Source organism: Musa acuminata, chromosome BXJ2-9, assembly GCF_036884655.1.
Source record: "Musa acuminata AAA Group cultivar baxijiao chromosome BXJ2-9, Cavendish_Baxijiao_AAA, whole genome shotgun sequence".
In the NCBI taxonomy this organism is placed as follows: domain Eukaryota; kingdom Viridiplantae; phylum Streptophyta; class Magnoliopsida; order Zingiberales; family Musaceae; genus Musa; species Musa acuminata.
The window spans coordinates 16138849-16158683 of record NC_088346.1 but is presented as its reverse complement, the minus strand read 5'-3'; the positions used below and the strand labels follow the sequence as shown (position 1 = coordinate 16158683).

General features: G+C 40.8%; 1 protein-coding gene across 4 annotated transcripts; it reads left to right on the top strand.

The window, feature by feature from the left end:
* Positions 1 to 266: 266 nt before the first annotated feature.
* On the top strand, positions 267 to 19701 carry LOC135581886 (putative pentatricopeptide repeat-containing protein At5g09950). Of its 4 annotated transcripts, none has more exons than XM_065126044.1 (4): positions 267 to 3787; positions 11279 to 11355; positions 19018 to 19327; positions 19398 to 19701. In XM_065126044.1, exon 1 carries the CDS (start codon positions 339 to 341, stop codon positions 3663 to 3665), a length of 3327 nt encoding a protein of 1108 aa, XP_064982116.1. In that variant the 5' UTR covers positions 267 to 338; the 3' UTR covers positions 3666 to 3787; positions 11279 to 11355; positions 19018 to 19327; positions 19398 to 19701. The 4 variants fall into 4 exon arrangements, with proteins under 4 accessions (XP_064982116.1, XP_064982115.1, XP_064982113.1 ...); XM_065126043.1 differs by having other exon boundaries at positions 19393 to 19701; XM_065126041.1 differs by having other exon boundaries at positions 19018 to 19701.
* The last annotated feature ends 134 nt before the right edge of the window (positions 19702 to 19835 follow it).

The window sequence follows — 19835 nt, the reverse complement described above, 5'->3', positions numbered from 1 at the left end:
AACCAAAGCCTTAGGAATCGAACGCTGCTGCTATCTTATTTGCATCCGATGCCGTAGCATGTTGTTGTGTATCAGTTCCGAGCAGTCAATTTTGGATAACATCTTTATTTTACTAGCGAAAACAATCATGCACGTTGTAATCAATAATTTAATAGATCTAATTATATATATATATATATATATATATATTATAACAATAAAATTAAGAATTTATCGCGGGCTCTTTCAGAAATTGGAGTCTAAAAGTAGGAGCCCTGTTTTCGCTCTGCTTGCTGTTCATTGGTGGAGAACGGTTGGGGGAACAACGGGCTGGTGTTCCGTGAACAGTTTCTGAGCACATGATCTTTTGCGCCGCCGATTATGCTTCTCTTCCGCGGTGCAAGGCTTTGATCGACTCTTGTTGGATCCCGCTGCTGATGAACCACCGATTCGTGCGTCGACTCACTTCGTCCGCGCTCCATTCTCGCATCTTCTCTTCTAATCCTCCATTTTTCCGTTTAAACCCGTCCCCGACTCCTAATGTCATCCTTCCCAAAGCTCGCGTGAAGTCCCGGCTTCTTACTCCAATCCCACTGGATGAACTCCTCGCGCAGCACCGAAGGACTCGCCGCGGCCTCCTCGCCCCGACGTCCTCTAGGACGTCCGCGCAGGGACCTGGCGACAAGCACGACTTGGCTTATGAGGTGTTCCCGCGACTCTTACGACAAGCACGTCTGTACATGGACTCCTGCGACTCGCAAAGCCTCCACCTTGAGCTGATCAAGAGAGGCTTCGCTGGAGACTTGTTCTTCTCAAACAATTTGATCAATCTCTATGCAAAAGCTGGCGACTTGTCGTACGCTCGTGAGTTGTTCGATCAAATGCAGGAGAGGAACGTGGTTTCTTGGACTTGCTTGATCACTGGACACGCCCAGAACGGGTTCCTTGATGAGGCATGCAGATTGTTCCGCTTGATGATTCGGTCTGGGCTTGAGCCCACTCGCTTCACTTTTGGGAGTGTCCTCCGAGCATGTCAGGACTCAGGTCCTGATCGGTTGTTTCTTGGAACCCAAATACATGGGCTGGTCTCTAAAACATGGCATTCGACAAACACAACGGTGTGTAATGCGCTGATTTCAATGTATGGTGGTTGTCGTTTGGATTCCACATGGGATGCCCAGCGAGTGTTTGATTGGACACCAGCCAAGCATTTCATTACATGGAACTCGATCATCTCCGTGCACTCACAGAGAGGGGACACCATCTCTGCCTTTGAGCTGTTTTCAGGAATGCAAACCGGACGTTTAGGATGTTGTTTGAGTCCCAATGAAGCCACTTATGGCAGCTTGATAACTGCAACTTACACTTGTTCTAATGGTGGATGCATTCTTGAGCAAGTTCTTGGGAATGTTTTTAAGTCTGGTTTCTCAAAAGATATCTATGTGGGTAGTGCACTGGTTAGTGCATTTTCTCGGTTTGGATTGCTTGACAGAGCTAAGGAAATATTTGAACAAATGGATGAGAAAAATGCTATTTCTATGAATGGATTAATGGTGGGTCTCTTCAAGCAGAACCTTGGAGAAGCAGCAGTGGAGGTGTTCAGAGAAACAAGAGGTTCAGTAATAATAAATAGTGATTCTTATGTGGTATTGCTGAGTGCGATCTCTGAATTCTCAAAGTCAGAGGAAGGAAGAAAAAAGGGAATGGAGGTTCATGGTCATGCTATTAGGACCGGTCTGATAGCCTCAAGCATAGCGATTGGGAATGGGCTGGTTAACGTGTATGCAAAGTGTGGTGCAGTTGATGATGCTGCTAAGGTGTTTGACCACTTGAATGTGAAGGATCAGATTTCATGGAATACCATGATCTCTGGTTTTGATCAGAATGGGTTTTCTAAAGAGTCGTTGTCAAGCTTTCGTCTGATGCTAAGAAATGATATCCAACCTTCCAATTATGCAATCATTAGTACGTTGAGTTCATGTGCAAACTTGAGGCTTTTAAGCGCAGGTGTACAGGTCCACTGCATTGGAACTAAATTAGGACTTGATATGGATGTTTCTGTTTCAAATTCACTTCTCACAATGTATGGAGCATGTGGTAGGATGTCTGACTGCCGGAGACTTTTCAGCTATATGACTAAGTTTGACCAGGTCTCCTGGAACAGTATGATTGGAACATTGGCCAGCAATAAGGTATTCCTGACTGAGTCATTGAGGATTTTCTTAGATATGACACGAAGAGGGTGGTGCCCAAACAAAGTAACAATCATAAATGTTTTTACTGCTGTGTCTGCACTATCAGATATAGTAATGTGCAGGCAAGTTCACAATCTAGTGCTAAAACATGGAATGTCTGGAGACATTGTTCTGGAGAATGCTCTCCTATCAAGCTATGCAAAGTCTGGTGAGATGGATTCTTGTGAGTGTCTCTTCCGTAAAATGGCTGATAGGAGGAATGAGGTGTCATGGAATTCAATGATTTCTGGATATATTCAAAATGGACTTATGCAGAAGGCCATGGATTTTGTTTGGTTCATGATACACAATGGACCAAAGATGGACGGTTTCACTTTTGCCACTGTTCTAAGTGCTTGTGCATCCATAGCAGCACTAGATAGTGGGATGGAAATACATGCCTTTGGAATAAGGTCTCATTTGGAAACTGATGTAGTAGTGGGCAGTGCACTGGTTGATATGTATGCTAAGTGTGGAAGAATTGATTATGCTTCAAGGGTTTTTGAGTCCATGAATTCGAGAAATGAATTCTCATGGAATTCCATGATTTCTGGCTATGCTAGGCATGGGAATGGAGATAAGGCTTTAGAGGTCTTTAGGAAAATGCAACAATGGGGTCAGGAACCAGATCTTGTCACCTTTGTTGGTGTTTTATCTGCATGCAGTCATGCGGGATTGGTGGAAGAAGGGTTAAAGTATTTTGAATCTATGAAGAACCATGGCTTAGTTCCTCAGACGGAGCATTATTCATGCGTGATAGACATTCTAGGCCGAACAGGTAAGCTCAATGAAATGGAGGACTTCATTAAAAGAATGCCTGTGAGGCCAAATAATCTGATATGGAGGACTGTGTTAGTTGCTTGTCGCAGATCAAAAGATGGTGCTAAGAGTGGCATATGGAAACAAGCATGTGAGATGCTTTTGGAGTTGGAACCTGAAAATCCGGTAAATTACGTGCTCATTTCTAGCATGTATGCATCTAGAGGGAGGTGGGAAGATGTAGCAAAAACTCGAACAGCTATGAGGACATTACCAGTTAAGAAAGAAGCAGGTCGCAGTTGGGTCACTTCACATGATGGACTTCATGTTTTCGTTGCTGGAGACAGATCACATCCAAACACTGAAGAGATTTATGCTGAGCTACATGTTCTGATTCAGAAGATTAGGGATGCAGGTTATGTTCCTCAAGCAGAGTTCACTTTATATGATATAGATATGGAGACAAAAGAAGAGTTGTTAAGTTATCACAGTGAGAAGCTCGCAGTTGCTTTCGTCCTCACTCGCTCTTGCAGAGTCCCTATACGTATTATGAAGAACCTTCGGGTATGTGGGGATTGCCACTCAGCGTTCTGCTACATTTCTAAGATTGTTGGACGAAAAATCACTTTACGAGATTGCAACAGGTTTCATCATTTTGAGAATGGTAAATGTTCATGCGGAGACTTTTGGTAGCGAGTTAACCCACTATTGTTTTGGATGTTTGCACCCTCCTTCCAGCAATTTCTGCAGCTTCTCAATCCTGAGCTATTTCACATCTTTTGCCATCACCACTTCCTCTAGTTCTCCATAGCAAGGTGCCCTTATAAAACAATTCTTTGATTATATTTAAAACTTCTTTTTCTCTCAATTTCTAGGGTTTTGGAGCATATGTTCTTAGTAATGGGTTTTAGTAGGATTAGAGGTTCTTTCTCATATTCTTATGATGCTCCTTCTCTCTAGGTGTTTATTTTGGTAAAACAAGATCATCCTTTTTTTTTTTTCTTGGATGGGATTTTGGTTTCATGTGATTTTGAAAATAATGTTATTCCCAATTTGATTTTTACTATTTCAATGAAAGGAGATGGAAACTTGATATGTGCCTGGGACAAGGATTGTAGTATCATCATTGTATAAAGGCATTCTAATAGCTTTATGGCACCAAATGATTTTGGCTCAGTTGCCATGCCATTGTGTCATGGGACAAACTAAAAGTTGGCCTAGCCATATGTTGGTGCCTGCTTCATGGGTTGAGATGGCATGTGCTAATTCTTTCTGGCATGCTACCTCTAATCTATGTCGACACAACGTAATCCTTGCCCTTGGATTGTTTTGTGTCTTCTGAAATGAGAATGTCTCGTAAACACAAAATAATATTTTTTTTCTCATTCATACTTTTTTCTATATATAAAAGAAGACATATATAGGCTGCTTACAAACTGTACAACTAAGGAAATTGATTGTATACAATATTTCATTCCAATCTATTTCCTATAATATAGGCTGATTTGATCTTGATTGAGTGGCCTAAAATAGGGAATAGATTCTCTTCATTATGAGATTATAAAATCCCTTAATTATGAGATCAGAATCTCTTAATTATAGGATTTTCTACACTCCCCCTCAAGCTAGCTCGAAGATGTCAATCATTCCCAACTTGCTAGTTAAATCCTCATAAGAAGATCTTTGAAGCTCTTTGGTAAGAATGTCTCTAGTTGCTTCTGGCATGCAAATAATTCCTTTCTCAATTTTCTCCTTTATGAAATGTTGATTTACTTCAAAATGCTTTGTTCAATCATGGTGCACTGGATTGTGAGCAATGTTGATAGCAGCCTTATTGTCACAGTAGTCTCATAGGAGTTCCAATGGGTATTTGTAATTCTTTTAGAAGCATTTTTCGTTATAAGAGTTCATAAATACCTTGTGCTACTACTCTAAACTTGGCTTCAGCAGTGCTTCAAGCAATAGCTTTTTGTTTCTTACTCCTCCAAGTCACCAAATTACCTCCACTAATTGGACAATATCCTAAAGTTGATCTCATATCAGTGAAGGCTTCAATTCTCATATGATTATCCTTTTTGAATAACAATCCCTTGCTCAAAATCCATTTCAGATATCTAAGAATCCTATATACTATCTCTAAGTGTTCTTCTCTTCATGTTGTGAACAGTGATTTAAAAAGGCGCTCGGGCGCTAGCCTAGGTGCTCGGGCGAGGCGAGACGAGGCCCGAGCACCTCGCTTCACTTCCAGGCGGCACGCTTCAAAGAGGTGCCGCTTGGGCGCTCACCCGAGCCCAGCCACTGGGTGCTTCAGGCGAGTGCTTGGGTTAAACTAGGCGACCGAACCAGGATTTTAGGTCTGGTTCGATCTCCGGTGCTTTAGTTGGTTTAATCGAACCAACTAAAACTAATATCAGCTATCGCTGCCCAACCCTAACCCTGCTTGTTGCCGCTGCCGCTGCCGCTGTCGCTGCTCGCCGCTCTTGCTGTCGCCGCTCGCCACTCCTGCTGTCGTTGCTCGCCGCTCCCGCTCTCGTTGCCTCCTTACACTCCTGCTCTTGCTGTCGCTATCGCTGCCACTTCCTCTTTTCTCAGTCAGCACCCCCTTACACTCATCTTCCTTCTCCTTCTGTATACTGTTAACAGTATACTGTATACTGTTAACAGTATACTAATAACAGTATTTATATTTATTAGATTAATAATATATTATTTTTAATTTTAATACTATTAATTTTCTTAATTTAATAGTATATTTTATTTAAAATTTTAAATAATTATATTTATTAATTATATTATATATTTTTATATTTTAGCGTTTCGCTTCGCTCGAGCGAGCGCCTAGCACCTTGGGAGTTTTTGGACCTTAGCGCCTTTTTGGCGCTTAGCGCTTTTTAAATCACTGGTTGTGAATGTATAAATTGACTCACTTCACTCACTGTAAATGTCTCGTCTAGGCGAGTATGAGATAGGTAAATCAATTTACTAGCTAATCTCTGATATCTAACTGTGTCTATTGTGGCTCTTTAAGAGGGATATCCTCATTTGTGATTGAGATATATTAGAGTATCCATAGGTTTCACCAAACATCCCTGTTTCTTTTAGAAGGTTTAGGGTGTATTTCTTTTATGAAATAAATATCCTATTCTTTGATCTCGTTATCTTCATGCTCAAGAAATATCTTAGCTGGCCAAGATATTTAATTTCAAGCTCTTTGGTTAGGATATGCTTCAATTTCTCTAGTTCTGAGATATCATTGTCTGTTAGGATAATATTGTACACATTAAATATAAGAATAGCAATGTCTCCCTTATTAGAGTGTTTATAGAATATTATATGGTCTGAGTGACTTTTGAGTGTAACCATGGCCATGAATTGACCTCATGAATATCTCAAATCATGCACATGGTGATTACTTGAGACTATAAAGAGATATTCTCAGCTTGTACACCTTATTCGAGATATACAGATTCTCAAAACTGAGTGGTATATCCATATATACCTCTTCACCCAGTTCTCTATTAAGGTATTTTTCACAACTAATTGATGTAAAGGTTATTCAAAATTAGTTACAAGAGATAACAATACTCAAATAGTATTTAGTTTTATAACTGGAGCAAATGTTTCTTGGTAGTCAATACCGTATATTTGAGTGAATCATTTTGTAACTAATTTGGCTTTATATCTTTTACTAGAACCATATGCGTTGTATATAACAGTAAACACACATTTGCATCCCATTGAATTTCTCTCCTTTTGCAAATGCACCAAGCTACAAGTATCATTCTTTTGAAGAGCTCTCATCTCCTCCATAACTCTCTCTTCATTCTAGAATTAATAGAGCATCCTGTATCTTTTTTTAAATTTCTAAACTAGACAAGTGAGTTGTAAAAGCCTTAAAGGTTGAAGACAATCTATGATAAGACACATATTTAGATATATGATGCATCATACAAGGTCTAATTCCTTTTTCAATGGCAATGAGAACATCAGGATTCAAGGAAGGAATAGGGTTACGTGTGTTTGGATCTGTTATCGGTTCAGACTCTGCGGTACTCAAGAGGGTGAACATCAACCTTTTCTAAATTTCACTGTCTTGAATACACATGTAGCTTAGGTGCAATAACAATGACATCTTTCTTTAAAGTAGGCTGTCCAATAGTATGTTGTGGTGTCGGAGATTTAGGTTCAGGAGTATTAATAGGACTAGTTAGTTGTTGGGTAGATAGGTTTAGTAAAGTGAAAGTAGGAGATGAATCTGATAAGAAAATAGGGATTGGTAGAGACGATTCCCGAAAACAATCTTCTTAGTTAGAATTCTCCCTTAAAGAGGAGTCTTTTGAAAATATATTTGGTTTTCAAAGAATGTGAAATCTATAGTGACATATTTTTTTCGATATAGTATCATAACATTTGTAACCCTTCTGAGCCAAGGAGTAGCCAATGAACACACTATAATACACAATGTTCAAGTTTATTTCGATGGTGGTTATGAATATAGACAAAAGCAATGCACTCAAATACCTTTAGTGGAAGAGAGTTAAATGGTTCTACATGTGGATAAATGGTAGATAAACAATCAAGAGGTGTTTAGAAATTAAATAGTCTGGTAGTTATCCAATTAATTAAATAAGAAGCAGTAAGAATGATATTTCCCCAAAGATATTTAGGAACATAAGTGGCAAATGAGAGAAAGTGTGTTACTTCAAGTAGGTGTCTATTTTATCGTTCTGCAATACCATTTTGTTGGGAGCTATTAACACATGAAGTTGGTGAATTATTCTATAATCTAACAAGTAGGAATCGAGAATACTAGAATAGTATTAAAGTATTCTCTACCATTACCAGTTCTAGAAACTTGTATTTTTGCTTGGAATTGATTTTGGATCATAATATAAAGGTTCTTAAAAGTTTTTTTAGCATCAGATTTTTCTTTTAAGAGGTAGACCCAACATACTTTTGTATGATCATTAATAAATAATATATATATATATATAATACAAAAGTTAAAAAATAAAAAAAAGGGTGACATCGTCGAGGCGACGTCACCTCGTTTCTTCTCCCCGCGAACTTCTCCCCGTGCGGATGAGAAGTCACCGATGACGTCGAGGCTTCTCCCCACACGGATAAGAAGAAGTCGTTGACGACACTGAGGCCTCGTCGCCTCAGACGAGGAGGAGGCGACATCTCATATGTGGCGTTCGACGAGGGAGGGCGACGATGGATTGGGTTCATCAAGGGAGAGCGGGGTCAGATCTCCAAGTTCTCCATTTTCTTCTCCTTCTTCTCCCTCTTCTTCCTTCTCCCTCGGCTAATACCGCTCGTAGCGGGCGATGACGGTCAAAATCGATCGTCGCCGATAGATTTTGTATGGTAACAGTGCGGAAACAGCCCCAATCGACGGTACGACCTAGTAGCGGGCGGTCCGCGTACCAGTCTGCTAGCGGACCAATACGTACCGCCCGGTACTGGCGGTATCATTGGAAATTAAAAACCTTGATCTTCAAGCTAATAAATTCCTTCACTCTTTTTGGCATTACCAATGATTCTCTTGTTGAATCTCGGATTTTGATGATGAAATCAATTGATGAGTTTACGATCTAATCTGCGTTTTGAGTGACGCAGGACTAACTTCGATCAGAAAAAGCAAATCGATTAAAGCAGGAGGAATTGGACGTTGGACCGGAGTGGAACATGTTAGAAGATTGGACGTCGAGTCGGAGGATCGGTCGACGTATCGGCAGAAGGCTTCGTGACATGAGTTTGGGCATCGAGCCAAAAGGATCGGACATTACGCCAAGGAGATCGGATGTTGCGGAGGTCAACATGCCGATTGGGCAATACCCCACAAGAGAGGACGATGCACTGAAAGGATCGGACGAAGTGTCAAATGAACTAATGACATGCCGGACAACATAAGATTCATGCTTGTAATCGTGTGTCTAGATCTAGTTAGTTAGGTCTAATTGAGTTGGTTTTAAGTGTAACCATGCCAACTTGATTATGGGCCAATTGGGCCTGAATCAGGGCTGAATTGGGCCTGTTGTTTGGCCTATTCAATGTCCTGTAATAGGGTCTGGCGGTGGTATCGCCTAGTCACAGTCTTTAAGACTGTGTCAGGCAGTGGTACCGCTAGACTAGGCGATGGTACCGCCCAAACACAATCTCCCAGACTGTGTCAGGCGATGGTACCACCAATGTCAGGTGGTAGTACCGTCAGATTGGGTGATGGTACCTCCCAATGTCAGAAAGTACTGGCGGTGGTACCGGTAGTACCCCGAAATCCCGGGGATTCAAATTTGTCTCTAATTTTTGAAGTCATTTGGGGTCTATAAATACCCCAATTTTTTTACTTGAGGAAGCACGAAAAGCAGAACAAAACTTTGTGGTTCTAAGGTTGCAATCCTTATTAAAAAGTTGAGTTCCCTCCATATCCTAAACCTATGAAAAGGAGAAAGAGTTGTAAAGGTAGTTGATCTTCGCTCGTTGGAAAGAAGATCGGTAGTGGAAATCGATGGTCTCGAGTGAAGAGGAATCGAGAGTCAATTGCCTTTCTTGGCCAAAGAGCAAGTTGATAAAGAAGGATTAGGATTTTGGGACTAGTTTAGAAACTTAAACAGTTGTTCAATTTATTCCTTATTGAATAAAGATGTTTCGGCTCCTTTAGAGGTGGTGGGTCTACTTCAAATCCTCAACTATTTTCCTTATTTGGAACTCGATTGTTCTTCCAGTTTATTGGTTTTCCATGTATCTTCCAACGGGTTTCTCTTGTGTCTTAGTTTATTACCTTTATTATCTCCTTTTCTTTGATTATGTTGTACAGTATTAGCAGAAGAATTAATTTCAACTATCATAATAATAAGTGTAGAATTTTCTACAACCATGGATGGAGTAGAAGATCCCATCATGACTTGTCTTCTACTTTTGCCCCTCCTAACTTCGGAGAATATAACTTGGAGAGATAGCAATTGATCCTTCCCTAATATTTGTCCACAAACTTCATCTAATTCTTTATTTAAACCTATTAAAAATTGAAAGGCTCGATCCTTCTTAAATATTTTTATGTATCCAACACTATTAGCTGTCCATAACCACTCAAAATCGTAAAAAATATACATTCTTCCCAGAGTATCTTCAAGGTATTAAAGCATTTTGTAACACTAGTATTACCTTATTTAAGCTTTTTTATCTTATTTGTAATTTCAAAAACTTGGGCTGAATTTCTCATATCTAAATATGTCTCGACCATAGCATCCCATAGCTCTTTTGCTGTTGGTAAAATCATATATCCTTTTAGCCAATCTCTGGTTTCTATATAGTTTATCAACCATAATATGATCATAAAATTTTCAAAATCTCATGCTTCAAATTTGGATCACCCTCTGCAGGTGTCAGTTGTTGATTTGGTCAAATAACCGATCTTTCCTCTTCGAATACATAACTTTACAGACTAAAGACCAATGAAGAAAGTTCTGTCCGTTGAGTTTATGTATTGTAATAAGCAAGCATGGATTGTCACTCAAGCTATTTGTTAGAGATGGAAGCATTGATTTCATCTCATCTCCACCAGACATAATAGCATATGTTCTTCATAAACGAAAAAAGAAAGAAGAAACAGTTGGGGTTGATCCGATGAGTGGTAGAATAGAGAAAAAAATTTCAGCAATTAAGACTAAAACAAAGAAGAAAATTGATTCCTAAAAATGATTCCTTTGATACAAAGAACATATGAGAATATATTTTTCTCTCATTCATACTCTTTTTTATATACAAAGAAAGAAATATATAAGTTGATTACTAAATGTACAACTAATGAAATTGATTCTATATAAAATTTTATTCTAATCTATTTCTTGATTTGGTCTTGATTGAGTGGCTCAAAATAGGAGATAGATTTATTTAATTATGGGATCAGAATCCCTTAATTATGGGATTTTCCACATCTTGTAATTATCTCTTAGCTCAAGGAATGAATTTGATATGTGGAGCTTATTTGAAAAAGTATTTTGGTTCCTTTCATGCATTTTTTGTTCCTCTTTCGGAGTTATTTTGGTATTTAAGTCCCTTTAAACTATAAATTTTTCGGCCTCTCTTAGATTATCATGTGTTTGGTTTGACCAAATATGACGATTTAGTTCTTGTTCAGAATGGATATTTGTAATTAGTATTGTCCTTTTAAGAGAGTGTGAATCTGATTTCTCTATGTTTAGCAGCCTTGTCACTGGAAGAGTTTGGTTCTTGGTGTTATTAATTTTCTTCTTCCTGTTTTGTATTCGTGAAAGCAATGCGGTTACTGTGTTGTGGTACAGATTCAATTGTGCGAGCAGGTGTCAAATGAGCTCCTTCAGTGACAATGGCAATTTTACTAGTCAAATAATGCTTGAAGGTATGCTGAAGGTTGTCAAAGCATTACCTTTTATGACATGCTTTCAATGCTTGTAAGCTTGTAGATATTATTATTTTTTTTAAACTGCTGGTAGATATTAAGATTGTCAAAACATACTATTGTACTATCACAGACAAAGCTATAAACAGAGTGTTCGATGTAATGCTCATGTATATCTGTGTCTTTCAGTTTTGTTCATTCTTTACACAGCATGTGGTGAGCTGACAGTAAGTTTAACAACCCCATTTTGGTTGATTTTGATGATCGTTTTAAGCTTGTAAATGAAGGTTGTGTCATGTGGGCACTTATAGGGATCTTGATCTGTGGTGGACCTTCTTGGACCCTTTGTCATGTGATCGTTCAAAACTTGCAAAGTCCATATTTGTAATTTGTATTGCCTATCAAGTGTTTGTCGAAATAGTTGCTTGTGAATCCGGAGTTAAACGTTTTATCTAACACGTCTTCTCTTTTGTATGTCTTCAAGAGACCTTAAGAAGTTTTGGGAAGATTGACCCTTTGCGGACGGACACACAATGATGCTTCATGACTTAGGCAAAACTAGCTAAATTCGTGACAGTTGGTATCAGAGTGGAACAAGTACACATAGAAACACTTGGCATATAAACATGGGAGATCCAGTGGGGTTGTGTTGAGGGCAGCCTGTATGCGCGACCATTTTGTCATGAACGGTTGTCGCTCACCCGCAAAAACTTCGTTCAACGAACCATTCGTCACTTTTGTATACTTGTATAAATGTTTGGCAGTATATTTTTCCTTAGTTTTATGTGTTTTTGTTTGTAAAAATGTAAGCTCGAATAAGTTGCAGCGTTGCAGTGCGATCGCTCGTTGCACCAGGCAAAACTACCCCAAAATGACTCCATTTTCACATGTCACGGCCTATTTTCTGTAGACCACAACTGCACATGAAACGTCACCTATCTCAGCACGCTGGAACCCTCCGGGTGGCACTAGGGGGGATGGGGTTTTGGGGTAGTGTCAGGCGTTGAACATTCTTCACAAGTTCGCACGTTAACTTGACGGGAACTTGCCTTCGCGCTCGACACCTGGTGAGCAGTTGTTTGCGGACTTGCAATTGTTCGTTCAACCTTCGAAAGTCCTTGTTTTCTCTCTTGCACTCAAGGTGCTCGTTGAATTGCTTGTAAAAATTTCCTCTTTGTAAGACGTCAAGACTTATCCATTGCTCATTTTCAAACTAATCAACTTGTTATTTTACAGGCCCTTTGGAACCTGCACGAGGTTGTAACTAGGTTGACCCTTTGCAGATACATATATCACAATGGCGCCTAATGGCTTAGGCAATCCCAGCTAAGTCCGAGAAGTTGGCGTAAGGGTGTTTCATGACTTAGGCAACTCCAGCTAAGTCTGTGACAATTGCCGCAAGGGTGCCTCATGACTTAGGCAATTCCAACTAAGTCCGTGACATTGTGGTATCAAAGCGGGCAAGCAATTCGAGCAAGCAACGAAGAAACTTTGCAATCTCGTCATGGTAAAACATCATGATGAATCGAGCAAGACAAGGCTGCTAGTCATAGGTGTCTTGCAAGTCAATCACGTGAGTGATAGCACGTGTGACACAACACATACTCTTTTTGCTTATTATATTATTTGATATTTTATCACTTTATGTTGCTTGTTATATGAATATATTGTAATGTTCATGGATCTGTATAATGAGAATCGGATAGTGATGAGATCACGATAATAAGACCGATTCACATTTAAACACAAACCCTAAATAATTTCGATCATAGATTACTCGAGAGGGATATCGAGATAACGGATAGACTAGTGTACTGTATATCCGTCCATATGATAGAGGCGGCTAGTCTCATAGCTACTCATGTAGGGATACTAAGGATATAGTATAGATGCTCATTGGAGAATGAGTTCATTGATTGATCCGCTCACGGAATGCTGGATGATTGATGATGCCTTATTGTCAAACAACGATTCCGTCATCCTAGTGGTGTATATGGTCCTTAGACTTGAGACACCAAGGATGTCCTGTATGACCCTTTGATACCAGACTTATAGGCCTGAAAGTTTCAGATCTAGCACAGCCGGTCATCGGGAGTAATAGCCAATCTTATGAGGGTTATTGAGTGTATATAGATGATCATCTGCTCTCAGTGTCATGAGAGAAATATCTCATGTGTTCTTACTCAGACAAATCCCTGGCTAGGGTTATTCATATTGGGAGATAAAGAGTTCTCTGGGAGAATCCGATTAGAGCGAGACTTAAGTAGAAACTGTATGGGCCTGACAGTACCATGCCCGATATATAATCTTTGAGGTATTAGATGGATGATGGATTATAAATACACGGTAACTGAGGACAGACAAGTCCAATGGATTAGATTCCTCTGTATCATCTAGGGATTGTGGTGTTGTGGCATAGTACGTCCGTAGTCAATGAGTCGAGTGAATTATTATGGAAATAATAATTCACCGTGCCAAAAGGAGTTCTAATAGGTATGACTCACGGCCAGCTTAATATTGGGCCTAGAGGGTCACACACATATGGTAGGTGTTGCGACGAGTAAAGGTTCAAATATGAGATATCCGTTGGAGCCCCTATCTTATTGGATATCCAATAAGCTCCTGAATTATTGGATCCTATGGATAAGATCCAATAAGAGCCAATAAGAGATTATTGGGTAGAGATCCACTAATCTAAGAGGCTTGGGTAATTGGATGGAGATTCAGTACCTAATATAACAGAATTTATTAGGGTTAAGTTGACAAACGGCCTCTATAAATAGGAGAGAACCAAAGGGCCATAGGCTAGGTTCTTTTTAGCTATCACCTCCTATTCTCCTCTCTCCCTCTCCTCCTCAACCTATAGCCCCTATTTGGGGCGTGTGGACAACAAGAAGGGGCAGCCCCCTTCTTGATTGTGTGGTCCGCGGAACGAGAAGGATTGTGCAACGATTTGAGGAGCGTCTTCACAACCCCTATCATGTGGATCACTGCTAGAGAGGAGGACAGTTGACCTCCTTCATCTCTCCCATAGATCTGCAGGTTTTCGGGGATATACGATCTCCCTAGGTAACACAATCTCCCTTTTACGTGTAGTTTTCCGGTTTCACTTTTTTTTTCACACGATGACGAATACCTTTTCGGAAATCTAGGATTTTTGTTTTCTATTCTTCCGCTGCACATGTGATGTTGTCCCTTAGATTTCCCTACAGGGGTAAGCCGGAGCATTGCCCTAAGTAGTCGCAAGTGGGCCACAAGTGCAAACTCGCTCTCATGCTATTAGAGCCGCTCAGGAGGAGCGCGACAACGAACATGATGAGCGAGAAGTTGGCTGCTCTCTACAAGTAGAGGAGACATAATATGGAGCGCCAACTGGGAAAAAGAGCCACAAGGAGAGACTCACAACAGTGGAAACTCGCTTGGTTGTTCTTGAAGCGAGCTTGGAGAAACTATACCAAGGCCAATGAAGGCTTCTTGGGGTAGAGAGCTCACAAGAATAAGCTGAATCTTGAATCGATAAGGTTGAGTTCCTAGTCGATCGACTGTCGGAAGACACCAAAGACTCCGTGCAACATTTGCACGAAGTTGTGGTGGAACTCACTTCTAGAGTGGCATTGCTCACAAGGGCACTAAATGCGGGAGGAAGCAACACCCGTGTTATACTGTCATAAAACTTGAGAGTACTTGAGCCTTATTGCTACGGGGGTGCCAGGGACGCAAAGGAGCTCGAGAATTTCTTGTTTGACATGGAGCAATGTTTTTGAGCTACAAGGCCCGATTCTGAAGATATCAAAGTTTCGATAGCAACCATGTATCTGAATGGGAATGTAAAACTTTGGTGGCAAACCCGTTGGGAAGAGATCCAACAAGGTCAATGTTTAGTAGACACATGGGAGGACTTGAAGCGGGAGTTGAGAACTCAGTTCCTACCCGAGAACATAGAGTTCGTTGCAAGGAGGTAGTTGAGATAACTCCTCCAAATCACTTTCATTCGACACTACGTGAAGCGATTTTCCGCACTAATGCTAGATATACAAGATATGTCTAAAATGGATAAACTGTTCAACTTCCTCCATGGCCTAAAGTCATAGGCACAATAGGAACTGTATCGAAGGAATATCACCGATATGATCGGGGTGAATGGGGCCATGGAAAGGCTCATTGTCTTTTTTTCCTCAAAGGACTCGGGGAAAAAGAAAAAACCTTTAGGAAATCGCCCACCGAAATATTCTCGAGGCAAGGAGTTCGGGAGCGAACAAGGGAAGAAGAGTTTCCACAAAGGGCTAAGCTCAAAAGGCACGGCCCTAAAACTTGGCGGATGCTTCTTGTACGGAGGACTACACATAGTGAGGGAGTGCCCACAAAAACAAGCACTCAACGCCTTAACAGCTTCAATCCACCCTCCCAAATTGGATAAGGGTAAGACTGTCGCTCTTAGTTCGAGTAGTTTGGAATCCAATAATGATGATGAAGAGTTGCAAGGACCCCGGATGGGAGCAATGCATTTGTTGAATGTTTTGCGAGGTCAAGTAGGGGAGAACATGAAGGCAAAGGCACATAAAGCAGGGAGCAGCGAGCTAATGTGCGTGGACATCAAGCTCAGTGGCCAAACAACTCGTGCAATTGTGGACACGGGCGCTACCCACAACTTTATTGTCGATCAAGAAGCAAAGTGACTTAGGCTGATCTTAGAGAAGAACCCAAGTCGGATGAAGGTGGTGAACTCGGAGGCCAAGCGGATCTCCGAGCTAGCAAAGGGAGTCTCCATCAAGATCGAAACATGGAGCGGGAGCACAAATATGATGGCAGTGCCACTGGACGACTTCCAAGTGATGTTCGGAATGGAGTTCATGCACCCGACGAAGTTGGTGCCAATGTCGTTCCTAAACTCCCTATGTCTGATGGGAGGTGACGACCCCCGTGTGGTTCCTGTCTCTCAGAGAGGAACCAAGGACCCCCAACAAATATAGGTATTATAACTGAAGAAAGAGGTACGAAAGAAAAATTAACCTTCATGGTTGTTGTGAAGCTAGAGCCACTCGACGGGGAGGCCCTTCATGAACCTGATGTGGTAGCGAACGTTATAAAGGAGTTCACAGATATTATGCCACCCGAGTTGCCAAAAACACTACCGCCATATAGAGACATGGATCATCATATTGAGTTAGAGCCAAGAGTGAAGCCTCCAGCGAGACCACCATACCACATGTCCCTTCCAGAGTTGGCAGAGCTCAAAAAGAAATTAGACGAACTACTAAGCGGTGGTCTCATCCACAATTTCAAAGCATCATTCTTAGCTCCAGTTCTCTTCCAAACGAAACAAGATGAGAGCCTCTGACTATGGGCCGGCTATCGAGCCCTCAATAAGGTGATAGTGAAGAACAAGTATCCCATCTTGCTTATCATGAACTTGTTCGACCAACTGGGCAAAGCAAAGTATTTCTCCGAACTCGACCTTCGGTCGGGGTACTAGCAGGTATGCATTGCTAAAGGTGACGAAGCGAAGACTACTTGTGTGACCAGGTATGGAGCGTTTGAATTCTTGGTGATGCCTTTCGGCTTAACCAACGATCCAGCCACATTCTGCACTCTTATGAACCAACTATTCAAGGAGTATTTGGACAAGTTCGTGGTCATATGCTTGGACGATATCGTCTACAGCCAAACACTCGAGGAGCATGTTGAGCACCTTCAGACAATTTTCAAGGTTCTCAAGGAGAACACTTTGTTCGTGAAAAGGGAGAAGTGATGGTTCCATTCGGATGGACAAATCAAAGGTGTAAGCTGTTGCGAAATGGCGAATTCCAAAGAAGGTGTCGGAGCTGAGATCCTTCCTTAGTTTCTTTAACTACTATCGGTGCTTCATAGTTGGGTATTCGAAGCGCATAGCTCCACTGACGGAGTTGCTGAAAGAGCAATCTTAGAGATAGTTCGACATATGTGAAGCGGCATTCCAAGATCTAAAGGTTGTTGTGTTGGAAGAATCGGTACTCAAATTGTCAAACTATGGGGAGTCCTTTGAAGTCCATACAAATGCTTCAGACTTCGCTATTAAGGGAGTATTCGTGCAGGAGGGTCACCCGGTGGCCTACGAGAACCGTAAGTTCAACGAGACCGAGCGGCGGTATCTGGTGCACGAGAAGGAGATGATAGTGGTGGTCCACTGTCTACGAGTTTGGCGACACTACCTTCTAGGATTGCGATTTGTGTTAAGGATGGACAACATCGCTTTGAGTTACTTCTAAACTCAAAAGAAACTCTCCCCAAAGCAAGCACGATGGCAAAACTTCCTAGTCGAGTTTGATATGGTAATGGAGTATAAGTCCGGAAGAGCAAATGTTGTGGCCTATACATTGAGCTGGAAAGTGGAGCGGGTGAATGCCATGCAGTTGGAGGGCGGAGGCCAAGTAAATCAGTTGCACTCCAACTTCCTTTCCAGGATCAGGGATAGACTATACAGTGATCCCCAAGCAGTAACCCTGATACAACTAATCAAAGAAGACAAGACACGACGATTTTAGGTCCAGGAGGAACTCGTTTGCACAAAAGGGAATAGAGTTTATATTCTTCGAGTGGACAATTTGAGACATGAACTCTTGAGAGAGTGTCACGATTCCCTTTGGGCTAGACATCCGAGCATTTACGGAACATTGGCTCTCTTAGAGAGGGTCTTCTATTGGCCGAAGATGGAGATTGATGCGGAGGAATATGTTCGAACGTGCCTTATTTGCCAACAAGATAAGGTGGAGTAGCGGAAGCCGGTGGGACTTTTGAAGCCGTTGCCGATACCAGAAAGGCCGTGAGAGAGCATTTCCTTGGACTTCATATCAAGCTTGTCGACAGTAGGACTTGGATCGATACTCGTGGTGGTCGATCAATTTTCAAAGTATACAACATTCATTATTACACCCCTACACTATTTAGCAGACGAGGCGACTTAGCAAATGATGAAGAATATGGTAAAATATTAAAAAGTCCTATACAATAACATTAGTGATCGAGATATTGAAAAACTTTGCTTGGGCACCATGCTTTCTATTGGTGCAATGTATGGAGCTGCATGGCAACCTCTGAATGACATGATAGACCTATCATGGGGTGCCAAGGTTATGTCCAGAGAAATGGTGCCCTGACATGCACTTTCAAGTTTCAACCAATGTCATTGCTGTCTGCATCTCTGACTAAAGAACTTCCTATTGTTCCTATGCAGCCTTTTTTCTTTTTGTGTTTCAGTGTGTTCTATTTAATTTTGATGGTGCGGGTGGTATGTTTGAACCATGATGTTTGATGATATAAACTGCTGGGTATTAAGGTTGCTGCTATATTAATGGTGCACGTGGTGGTATGTTTGAACCATGATGTTTGATGATATAAACTGCTGGGCATTAAGGTTGCTGCTATATTAATGGTGCACGTGGTATGTTTGAACCATGATGTTTTATGATATAAACTGCTGGGTATTAAGGTTGCTGCTATATTAATGGTGCACGTGGTATGTTTGAACCATGATGTTTTATGATATAAACTGCTGGGTATTAAGGTTGCTGCTATATTAATGGTGCACGTGGTATGTTTGAACCATGATGTTTTATGATATAAACTGCTGGGTATTAAGGTTGCTGCTATATTAAGTCTGATTCATCTTCTTTTTCATGATTTCAGAATTGATCTGCCTGATAATAATACTTCATGATCTCATCAGTTCAAGAAAGAACAAATCAAGGAAGAGGTTACTAGAAAGAACAACTTTTATATATGGCAATTCCAAGATGCTGCAACGGATTGGCTTCTCCAATACCAAATTGTATGCCAGCAAATGAATGTGAGCCCTTTGGAGAAGGTGAGCAGTTTTCACAGCGAGGGCCAAGCAAGCAAAAGAGCGAAGCACAATATCTCAGGAAGATGGATTGGATGGCTGATCAGGAGGTAGGCAGATAAAGAGCCCAGAAGACTTGATGCAGCAAAGAGAAAGGTAAAAATAGTTAACACAGGGAGCTTGTGAATTTTATGGTTCAAATTCTTCTGACAGACTTACAGGACAGTTTCAGGTGTTGTGCAAACCAATTCTAAGTCGGTAAATGATTTACGCAATAAGCAAGATTTTCCTCTCAGAACAAGTCCATATTTTAGAGTTGCATAAATTGTATATTTTCATTCGAGTTGCATCTCTATGGATTTGTGGGCAAAGTTATTGTAATTGTAGTTACAGAGTTCTCATGTTCAAAAGGTAAAAGTTAAAGAGACAAGCTTCAAAGTCTTCGGTGTGATTTGTAAAACTACAGCAAGCAGCTTTGTCAACGGAACAGATTCTTCACGAATGCGAAAAGCTGGTTTGCTTGGTTATTATTTCTTTTTCTGTTATTGTTCATAAGCTCTTTATTTGATGAGGAAACCTTTTATCTTTTAACTTTGCTGAGGAACTTAAACTCTGAGCGGGTGTTAACATCAATTTTTAGTTGACATCAATATTAGCTGTTTGT

What these genes read in the sequence shown, in the direction of transcription:
- LOC135581886 (XM_065126042.1), top strand. Translation starts at nt 339, where the DNA reads ATGATCTTTTGCGCCGCCGATTATGCTTCTCTTCCGCGGTGCAAGGCT.